We start from the raw sequence: 11,568 nt of genomic DNA, 5'->3' as shown, positions 1-11,568 counted from the left end.
CAGGTACAGAGGTTTATCCTTAGCTAGGTATTTCTCCTGCAGCTGTCTCACTAGAAATAAGGCATCAGTAGTGCTTTTACCTGGCACGAACCCAAACTGCATCTCATCTAAATTGATTCGCTCCCTAATTAGTTGGGCTATGACCCTCTCTGTAACTTTCATAACCTGATCTAACAGCTTGATGCCTCTGTAATTATTTGTATCTAAAGCGTCACCTTTACCTTTGTAGCAGTTGACTATGATGCTGCTACACCAGTCATTGGGTATGACTCCTTCGTGTATCACCTGGTTCGTAATACGGGTGACTAGGCTATAGCCAACACTGCCAGATATTTTGAGCATCTCTGCAGTGATTCCTGATGGGCCAGGGGCTTTCCCGGTCTTCATACTCCTTCATATTTATCAAAATAATCCTGTTTATTGTTATCATTGTACTAATTTATGAAAATATCAGGGAAAGCCTAATTGTATCATCTAACATATGAGGTCTCATCAGTAAGTATCTGGAATGTTGCCATAGTAACAAGACTAAAGCACGCAGAGTGAAGCCATTTGGTAAAGATTGACCTTGAACTCTACTGTATGTGTGCACTAAATTTTAACATTCTAGCTCACTTCTGCTGTTTACAGACAGGTTTTAATTTAGGTCACTATGAAACAGAATTTGTATCAGAGAACCAAGTAAAAGATAAAAAGATAAAAGGTAACTGAAAAATAATAATAAATTGAAATATTGTGTGTTTCCTTTAGTGGCTGATTTGTTCAATTTTGAGTTTTTTAAATTGAATTTTTTAGGCAGAAAATTTACACAGAAGGAGGTGTGTTGTTTGTGACTTCAAGAATTCTTGTCGTTGACTTTCTCACAGAAAATATTCCAGCAAACCTCATCACAGGCATTATCGTCTGTAAAGCTCATAAGTAAGATGTTCTAGATCTTTCTAATGTTATTTTCTTTTGTTTATCTTTTTGCTAAATGTTTTTTTCTTTTCTTTTAATCAAATTCTAGTTTGTTTGATTTGTAAGAGTTAAAATCATATTGGATAAGAATATTGAATGTATTTTGCTGAGTTTCTAAATTGCACACTTTGCTTCACAGTTTACCAAGCTGTCAAAAATAGGTTCCAGATCAGCTGAGAAAGTTAACTTTTGATAAACTAGCAACCTATCCAGTGTGAGAGTTGTTGCCCATTTGCTTACAGATGAATGAAGCACCAGCTCTACAGAAACCTGAGCTATATGAATAGTTTTAACACACTTTTAATTACAACTGTTGCGCTTCTTGTTGCTGTGGCTTCTAATACTATTATTATTATTCTCATGCAAATGTTAGCAGTAAGCCAGCTTAGTTCACAACAGATTTGTTACCAAGTATCTGTCAAATTACATCACCTATGTTTAGTCATCATCATCATCATCATCATCGTTTAACGTCCGCTTTCCATACTAACATGGCTTGGCTGATTTGACTGAGGACTGGTGAACCAGATGGCTACACCAGGCTCCAATCTGATTTGGCAGGGCCTGGTGTAACCATCTGGTTTTAGTGTGTATCTAAATTAAGTACTAGTTGCGTACTGGGTCAATATAATCGACTGGCCCCTGCCCGCAAAATTTCAGGCCTTGTGCCTATAGTAGAAAGGATTATTAAGTGGGTAAATTAACATGGTATTTTCATAGAAGGTTCTAATTTAGATCAATTTAACCCATTAGCATTCAAATTATTCTGTCAAATGTAATGCTTTTCATTCACATTGTTTTGAATTTATCAAACAATATCATTGTAGCTTTGAGCTTTCAATGATGTAATTGTATAGTTTTAGAATGGCATTGCATGGTAGGTGTGAGGAGCTCGATCTGATTAGTTTGAACATAAAACAAGTAGAGTATTTGGGCCAGGTATGGCCAGTTTAAATGCTAAAGGGTTTAAAATATGAAATTTGTATTCTGGAACCAGGTTGGTCTCGAGTGGGTTGGTATCAAAAGGCTAAGTCTTCTAACCATAAATTCTTCCACGATTTGAATTGAGTTTGCATTTCATATTTCTTGCCCTCTTCAGTGTTGATAGTGTATTAAGCTTGATTTTTTTCTCAGTCAGTTACTTTCTTTCCTCTACAAAAAATAAAAAAGTAAATGAACTTGTATATCTATTCTGTATGAGTTAAATGTGTTTCTTTCATTTCTTTGGTCAAATTTCACTAGAGTGTTGACTATACCATTCATCCTTCACTCTACTTTGATAAAATAAGTTAATAAACTCTTGTACTTGCCACTGGTGATAATAGTGGAGGTGGTGGTGGTAATGATTATGATGATGAATATATCTTAGTCAACTCTACTGGAGTAGAGTTCTGATATGAAGTAACTGACTGGAAGTACCTCACAACCTCCTAGATGTAAATTGTAATTCACTCAGTATCTTCTTTATGCATTTATCAGTTTGTACAGATATCAAGAATTAACTACCAAATCTTTTGAAAATATTTTCACTTAAGTGTTATGTCTTCTGCTTGAAAATTCTTCAACTGATTCATTCTAGAATCCAAGTGGAATGCCTGTAGTGAATGTGAGCCACATGACATTGACGTTTTTGCAATCCCATTTCATCTCTGTCGTTAAGATGGGAGGTATATGTCTCAAATTATTGTGAAAGAATTTTTTTTTTCCTTTCTTTTTAAATTTTTCAAGGGCAATGTTTTTTTTACTGAAGATAAATAATTATTTTTTCTGATTTTTAGAATCTTGGATTCATGTCAGGAAGCATTTATTCTCAGACTTTATCGACAGAAAAACAAAGTAAGTGGAAATTCTGAGTTTAAAGTATATCCCATTATATTCTAATTAGATAAGAAAACTAAAAGTTTGAAGAGGTAACTTACAAAGCAATTTTAACATACCTCACTTATCCATGGTTGCTTTCAACTAATATATCCAATACCTTATAAAATATTGATTCCAGATTTTGGCTCAAGGGCAGCAATTTTTGGGGAGAGGCTAAGTCAGTTACATCAATACTCAACTGGTACTTAGTTCATCAACCTCGAAAGAATGAAAAGCAAAGTCGACCTTGACAGAACTTGAACTCAGAACATAAAGATAGATAAATACCTTATAAAAATATTGGCAACATACTATTGTAGTATCAATCTTCCTTCTCTCTCTTCTCTTTGTTTCTATTATTATGGGGAGAAAGCATACACATGTACCTCAGAAGAGTGTAGTCCCTTTGCCAATTTCCTCTAAATCTTGTAGTCTGAGCTGGGTTATTGTTGTGTTGACGCCCCCAGGCAAAGAAGTAAGATCTCCCAAGACATATAAATAGAGGTAGTCTGGCCGTGGTAGGAGTGTTGAGTAGCAGTTGTGTAGCGGTTGAGTAGAGATCATCCAAAGGTGCTAGATAGCAATAGCTTGAGACAACAGTTATAAAACACAAAGGTCAAAATCCATAGTAATTACAGTAATGTTGCATCACCTTGACTTTTGCATTTTCTGTCATCATCCATTCTATTTCCTATTTTCTATGCTGGTATATGTTGGACTTGTTGACAGTAATACAGCTTCTTCCCAATCTTTTTGATTGTGTCTCTTAGGAAGCTAAATAAATGGACCGAGTTGAAATCTAGATATTACATGTTCATTATCATCATCATCCACTATCACATTGCACCTCCCCTACATAACCTGTATGGCTGTAAAATGCAATATGTTTGCAGAGCTAATTGAAGCATAGTCTAATTGGATGTAATAATCTTGTAATTTATCTTGCTACTACATCTGTGTCATAAGGTTTCCGTTGTTCAGATGGGGTTAATTACAATTATTCAACAACAAAAATAACATTTTTAATGCTTTGGCAGCAGTATTCATGTTCTGTTCTAAATACTAAATATTTATCTGTTATAGACTGGTTTTATCAAGGCTTTTTCTGACCGGCCTTCTGGTTTCACAACTGGTTTTGCCCATGTTGAAAACGTAATGAAAAATCTTTTTCTCAAGAAACTGTTCTTGTGGCCACGGTTCCATGCTAATGTTGCAAGCTGCTTAGATAAACATAAGGTAAGATTTCATTTAAAACTGTTGATTTATGTTAATAATTTTGTTTCTATTTTTGTATGTGTTTTGTTTCATTTACATCCTGTGATCGTCATTTACTTTTGTACTAATATATAGTTAGATTGAAGAATCAGCACTGGATCAAAGTGGGCTGTGATCAGTTTAGTGGATGTTAACCTGAGCAGACATTTCTTTTTTTTTAGAAATAATACATTTCTAAATCTCTCAGAGAGATTTATGCAGTAGTAATACGATGTAGTTGTATGCTGTCAACTTAATGTGGCAGTCCCCTGAAGGGAATAATACTACTGTTGGTTAGACCTAGGAAGCTGCACCGCTTCCTGTCGGCCTTGACACATTTCCCGTGTCCTTATGTTTACAAGGGGGAGACAAGCACCTCCACCCAGCTAAGCCTGCATCCAGAGATATGTCACATTAAGTTGACAGCATACAACTACTTCATCGTATTGCTACGGCATAAATCTCTCTGAGAGATTTAGAAATGTATTATTTCCATTTTTGAAATCAGTGAATGTATATCACTAGAATTATTATATGTTTACAAGAGCTTGACAGGCATCTTCGACTAGCAGGTCATGCAACTCCAGACTGATGACAAGCAAAGACTCAGAAACATGTCTCTGGATGCAGGCTAAGCTGGGTGGAGGTGCTTGTCTCCCCCTTGTAAACATAAGGACACAGGAAATGTGGCAAGGCCGACAGGAAGCGGTGCAGCTTCCTAGGTCTAACCAACAGTAGTATTATTCCCTTCAGGGGACTCTCACATGAAGTTGACAGCATACAACTACTTCAGACATTTCTTTTATTGATGCTTATCCCTGAGTCAGTCCTGATTGAGCAGATCTTTTATCAGAAATTCTAGCCATGATAATCTCATGTGCTACATTTTTTTAGCTTCCTTTCTATTTTAAGACAGTTGGATGTGATTTGAAATGATTTGGTTACCATTTCTAACAAGTCAGAGGCCACATACATACCTTCTTATTGACTTGCATAAATAGCAGTATATCAATGTTGTCTAAAAAGGTATTAAGGAATGCATAACAATTTGGTTGAAGGACAAGCAGATTAATATATAGATGGTAAAGCAGATTAATATATAGACGGTAGAAAGTAAATATATACTTATTGGTCTAATAATTTCTTAGCTAGTCAACTGGTAACCACTCTTCTTTTACTCAAAAAGCACACATTCCTCAATAACTCTGCTGGCCACTCTTGATGACTTAGAGTTGCATCAGCAATGATGTTGTTGATCTCTGTCTTAGCTATTACTATGATTATGATAAATTTTCTTTAGTTTGTCTCTTGTCTTTCCATTCTTTATTCACTCATTTTAAATGTTTCATTTTTTGCTTCTGTGATTCATTTCTTGTTTTTCTTTTGTTTTAGATAGAGGTTGTTGAGCTGCACATCCAGATGACTAGTACAATGGTTGCTTGCCAAACAGCTCTTCTTGATCTTATTAATGCCTGCATCTCTGATCTCAAAAGATTTACCTCTGCTGTAGGTGATATTTTATTCTGTGGTAATACAGGTTTCTTCTAATATTGCCTCAAGGTTACAAATTTATAGTAAAAGAGTGGCATCAATTCAATTGACTGCAATATGTTACTGGTACTTTTCTGGTACCTTAGTAAGATTTGAACTTAGAACATAAAAAAGAAGTTTAACTAAACCCTGCAAAGCATTTTTCTTTGTTTGGCTCTCCACCTATTCTGTCATCCTGTGTTGTAATATTTTCTGTTTTTTAGAAAAACATCATTAATAAATAACAAAAATTAAAATTCCTGATGTTGTTACAAGACAACACATTTCTTGGGAAGAAACATTTGATTAAATCAACCACTGAGGAATAAAAGATAAAACCAACTTAAACGAGATTTGAAACTGAATATATAAAAATGATTTTGTAACCTCCATTTCTTTGTAATCAAAGGAAATTAACAACAACAGTAATGATGATTATGATTTCTTAGTTTAGAGCAAATCCACAAATCTAAGAGCAGGACTATGTTCATGTTAATGCACTGCAGTGCATGATCGATAATTTACTGATACAAAAGAAGACATTCTAGTGGCCTGTCTTTTATTTGTATCTTCTATTTTTCACTTCTTTCAGTCATTAGACTGCAGTCATATTGGGGCGCCAGCTTAGTATATTCATTTTTATCATTTCGATAAACTTTTTCTTTCTTCTATCTTCTTCAGATTGATTTTGACGAGATAACAGTGGAAAATGCGATTGGCAAGTCCTTTGATATTATGATTCGACATCAACTGAATCCTATTTGGAACCAGCTCAGCAGCAAAGCCAAGCAGATTGTCTCTGATCTCAAAACCTTGAGGATGATTTGCCAGTAAGTCTGTCAGCATTATCACTCTTTTCCGTGCAAGGTTGTTTACTAAATGTTTTAGGATATTGCAGTGGAGATGTTGAACCTTTCGTAAATCTGAGACAAATCTTAGTATAAATTATCTAACTCTTTACATATCTTTTTGATTCATTGGGCTGGTGCTTATCATCATTGCTGCGGCATTAAGGAGACAGGAAATACCTTTTTACCCCAACAAAACACATTAAACCTTTGCCTCCTCAGTACTGAAGTTCTTGGGAATTCTGTCCCTCCTTCAAAGAATTTAAACTGAACGTTAATTCTACTAGTCTGGGGTCCTTCTTACAAAAGCCATGTTCATTGCCATTCTCTGTCTAATTAATAATTTAAAAACAAACAAATCAAAATCTGCTGTAGCATTGACAAGATCCGAGTTGCTAACCTCTCAGCTTGCTACCTCTATCACTATCATACCATCCATACTCTCCTACTTTATAATAAGTGATATAGTTACAAAACTCAAGGCTACATAGTTTAGGTGTTTGGTATCAGTTTCTTCTGTAGCATTATGTAATATATTTACCACATTAATTAGAAGTAATGAATTTAAGTAGTTGTACTCAATATAGTAGTTGTACTTGGTGTCAGCTATTAAAAAATAAAAGGCAATGTAGACCTGGTAAGATTTAAACCGGGTTTTTGTTTAATCAGCCTAACTGGAATAAGCAGAGTTATGTCTCTTGTTCGTGACACTACACAATAAACTGTTGTAAATCTGAATTTTGTTGTTGTAGTAATCTCTAGTATCTTGGAGTGAATCAAGCTTGATTCACCTAAATTGGTTAGAGTATGGTAGTATAAATTATCTAAAAGATCAGCTCAGATCATGAGGTGAACCGTGCAGCCAGGGCTTTTAACTAAATAACTGATTGCTTTTAAGTATTCCATATCTCTAATGAATATTGATCATTTAATGGATAGTGATTCTCTGAAGTGTATAACATACACACAAGTGTGCATGTTTATATGCATATGTCTGTTTGTATGTAAGTATTTGTTTACATCTGTGTATGTAAATATGTCATATATACATGCTATCTGTCTGTCTGTCTTTCCCTCTCCACTCTCACACAAATACATTTCAAGAATCCTCTCATTTGTTTGTTTATCTATGTTAATTGTTATTTCTTTTCCAGAGATTTGACCCAATATGACTGTGTCACATTTTTTAGTGTGGTGAATTCTATTTGGTAAGTAAATTTTGATATATTTATATGTACATTGAAATTTTTCTGGTATTAGAAGCAATATATATATATATATATGTGTGTGTGTGTGTGTGTGTACATCTGTAATAAAAGCTACCCATTTCAAGCTATATAGTGATTGATAATGAGAAAGACATTAGCTGTAAAATTATACTGTATAAAATCAAAGGAAGAATGAAAGAGAAGTGAATTCTGCAAACTGTTGCAGAGACATCTTTGTCTGGGAGAGTAGTAAGTCCGAATAAAATCTGATATGGGGTAGAAGATCTTTAATCTTGATGCATGTAACCTCACTTGTCTCAGTGATGTAAGACACATAATATACATTATACACAGTAGATTGTATAATCTTCTAACATCTTTATGTTGTAGAATGATCATTGAAGACTTGAGTAAACTGGCTAGGTGTATTTATTCTTTGCAAAAAAAAACAAAAAAACACATAAAAAGAAATCAAAATGAAAACTAAAGTAATAGAGGTTTACAACAAACAAGAAATTATTGTGTATTTCAGTACAAGTGAGAAAACATTTGGGGAAAATTCTGGTTGGCTTTTTCTGGACTCAGCTGATAGTCTGATTGTGGTGAGTTATTTCTTTTCTTAATATTAAGCAAATCTATAAATTTACAAGTGCTATCCCACTGAACCAGTATGGTGGTGCCTCTAAAATATGTAAAGAAAATGAGAGAAAAAAAGAAAAGCAAAACAAAGAAAATCTATATTGTAATTAAGAAATGTGGTGTTTTAACTGTAAATTTATGCCTTATCATTATTGTCACTATTGTTGATTAGGACTCAATATATGATGAAGATTATTGTGGGCATTGTTCAATTTTGAGAACTGAAAGCAACCTTGAGTTTGTGAAAAGCCTACTTGAAGCAGATTCAAAGATGACAACAAGAAACACTACATGTATGTGGAAAGCTTAGTTCTGCAAATACTTCAGAAACCTTTGAAGATGTGCAAGAGTAGTTTTAGGTGGATTCCTTATATTTTGACAAGTATTCATTGGCAAAAAAAGAGTTGAGATGTGCAACAATTGCAGTGATATTTCTGACAATGATCTCTAAAGATTTTTCACAGCAAATTTTACTGGTAATGAGACATGGCTTCTGGATATTATTCAACAAAGAAACAACAATTCATAGAATGGGGTATTAAAGTATATTGACATCCCATCAAACAAATAATAGCAAAGTCAATTCAGGCAGGATGACAGTATGTGTGTTTTATGAATCTAAAGGTGTTTATGTTGAATATCTCAATGCAGATGACATTATGACTTAAGGCTGTAACAGCAATTAAGAATTTAAGGAACATCATTTGACAAATGCGAAGGAAAATTATCAAGTGGAATCTTGTTTGATCATGTCAGTATTTGCGCTGAATCCGTTTGTCAGAATAACCTCACAATTTTCCATGGTTGCCATATAGTCCTATATAGCATTATGTAATTTTTGTATCAGCTCAATTGACATATAAAGGTCAAAGCATTATGGAAACTAAAGAAATATTTGAAAACATTACTGCAGAAAAAGCCTGAGATAATTTTGCATCTACATTTCATAGTTGAAATAAACAGATGGACAAATGTGTAACCAACAATTGAAGCTATATGAAATAAATTTATTTACTTTTAAAACCAAATATTCCTTTGTGCATTTTTCATGTTCTTTGTTTTGTTTTCTTTTTTTTTTTCATTTTCCCCCCTACTTTTAGCACTCCTCATATGTTAAAACAGATATAAAGCAGCAGTAGATCTGTCCATATACATAAACGAATACTAGCACACACATTCATATATCTGTGTGTGTGTGTGTATTATTAATTCAACTTCATTGCATTGTAGATACCTATTTTATGGATTCTGGAGCAAGGAAAGTATAAGTTGATCTTGCTGGAATTTGAACTTTGAACATAAAGATGAAATTAAATACTGAATTCAAAATTTTCAGATTTTGCAAGAAATATTTATATATCTCATAAATATATATATGTTTATGTTATATTTAAATATATGTCTTTTTTATTCACTTTCCAAAAAATATAATAGGTAGAACAGATATATACTTTTGGTATTTTGGTTTACAGAACTCAAAGATGAGGGTTTACAAAACTAGCAAAAGTTCTAAAAAGAAGGAAGATTCTAAACTGAAAGGTGTTGCATCTGAAAACAGAGAAAATGGTAAGGCTTGTATTACTTTTCTTTACATTCTAACTTTTGCTGAGAATTATCTTGTAGGGTCAGTATATTGCCAGGCTATTGACCAAAGTGTTTATGAGTCTTATATCCCATCTCCATTTTTTGCTGCACTGAGGATTCCTCATTCTCATTTATTATCATCATCCATCATTTTGAATCTGGGTTTTGTCCCCGTTAACGGGGGTGGCCGGATCTACCTGAATATCATAGCAACTGTCCTCACACCATCTTACCATCTTGCTCGGTTTTGGGTGTCCTCCCTTCTCAAGCCAACCCTCTCAATCTCCTCCTCCACATGTTTACCTCGGTCTACCTCACTTTTGCTGTCCATTTACCTCAAACTCTAGCACCTTCTTCAGAACATGCTCCTCATCCCTCTTCAAGTGCAGTATATCTACATGTGAACATGTCCTAATGTTGTAATAAGAATAAACATTGCAGATTCAAGCTTGTATGTTGCTCAGGGGACTGAATAAAACTGGATCATATCTGGAGTATCGTACTGTGTGGTACCTTGAGCAAGTTCTCTAGTTTTGTATCAGTAGATGAAAACATTGTGGAGGTCCATAATGTTTGTGTGAGTATATGTATGTGTGTGTGTGTGTATGCATGCACACATACATACCTGTATGTATGTATCTATGTATGTATGTGTGTGTGTGTGCGCTTATGTCTGTTTACATTCCACATCTTACATTAAAAACTTTAACCAAAAAAATGGTGACATTTGTTGACATTTTCTTCTGACACATCCCCTTGTAGCTGTATGCTTTCATAAACAAGGGGAATCAAAAGTTCATTCCTTAGAAAACAGTAAGAGTTAGTGACAGCAAAGGCATCCTGTTGTAAAATAAAAGCTTCATTATATACTTCATCCAGCCCATGCTAACATGGAAAAATGGATGTAAAACAAATGAACAAACAACTTCTCAAAACAATTAAGAATATAATATACTTTGAGCTAATTTTGTCTTTTGTCAAATTAAGTTTTTTTATATTCATTGCATTAAATATATTGAATCTAACAGAACGAATCCAATTCTGTAGCTTTTAAGTAGATGATAGATGAGTCTTCCACTGCGTCTCTTGACTTTTATTTTTTTCACTAACGCCTATATCTGTTTTACCTCCTAGAGAGTATTCCAGACTTGGAAATCCCACCCAAATGGACTGGTTTGTCAGAAATCCTTGCTGAGATTCAAAATGAGAATGCTGAACTGGATCCTGACTTTGGGAGAGGAAAAATCTTAATTGTAGCTGAAGATGACCGAACTTGTAATCAACTGAGGGAGGTCAGTAGCTCCATTGGTCTTTTGTTTCATTAAATATCATTTCATTTTCCTACCTACCTCTGTCATATGTTCCCATTCTTTTTCTGCTTGTTTTATAGATAATTCCCCATTTTGTTTGTTGATGTGCATCTCTCTCTTTCTCTCTCTATCTCTTTCTCTCTCTCTCTCTTTCTCTCTCTCTCTCTCACACACACACACTAATGCCACAGTTCACAGACACCATACTGCATTCATGTTATCATTGTACCAGCACTGATCTTGCATTGTATCTGCTTGATTTGTCAAACATTTTACTGAGTGTAGCAGGTGCAATTTCTATGACACCAACACTAAAATGTTCCTTCAGTCATACTTTAACTTCTCTCAACATTTTCCCAAAAGTCATCAACCTCTCTC

At 34.2% G+C, this 11,568-nt stretch overlaps 1 protein-coding gene across 1 annotated transcript in view; it reads left to right on the top strand.

Moving 5' to 3' along the window:
• Nucleotides 1-11,568, top strand: part of LOC106870199 (DNA repair endonuclease XPF) — a 45,891-nt gene that overhangs the window by 5,557 nt on the left and 28,766 nt on the right. The window contains exons 4-12 of the mRNA XM_014916203.2: nucleotides 796-918; nucleotides 2,736-2,793; nucleotides 3,901-4,053; nucleotides 5,464-5,577; nucleotides 6,283-6,431; nucleotides 7,604-7,657; nucleotides 8,190-8,259; nucleotides 9,769-9,862; nucleotides 11,015-11,172. Coding sequence (XP_014771689.1) covers nucleotides 796-918; nucleotides 2,736-2,793; nucleotides 3,901-4,053; nucleotides 5,464-5,577; nucleotides 6,283-6,431; nucleotides 7,604-7,657; nucleotides 8,190-8,259; nucleotides 9,769-9,862; nucleotides 11,015-11,172 — 973 coding nt within the window. The remainder of the gene's footprint in view (nucleotides 1-795; nucleotides 919-2,735; nucleotides 2,794-3,900; nucleotides 4,054-5,463; nucleotides 5,578-6,282; nucleotides 6,432-7,603; nucleotides 7,658-8,189; nucleotides 8,260-9,768; nucleotides 9,863-11,014; nucleotides 11,173-11,568) is intronic.

This window comes from Octopus bimaculoides, chromosome 4 (genome assembly GCF_001194135.2).
Source record: "Octopus bimaculoides isolate UCB-OBI-ISO-001 chromosome 4, ASM119413v2, whole genome shotgun sequence".
Lineage (NCBI taxonomy): Eukaryota > Metazoa > Mollusca > Cephalopoda > Octopoda > Octopodidae > Octopus > Octopus bimaculoides.
This window is presented reverse-complemented; position numbering and strand designations above follow the sequence as displayed.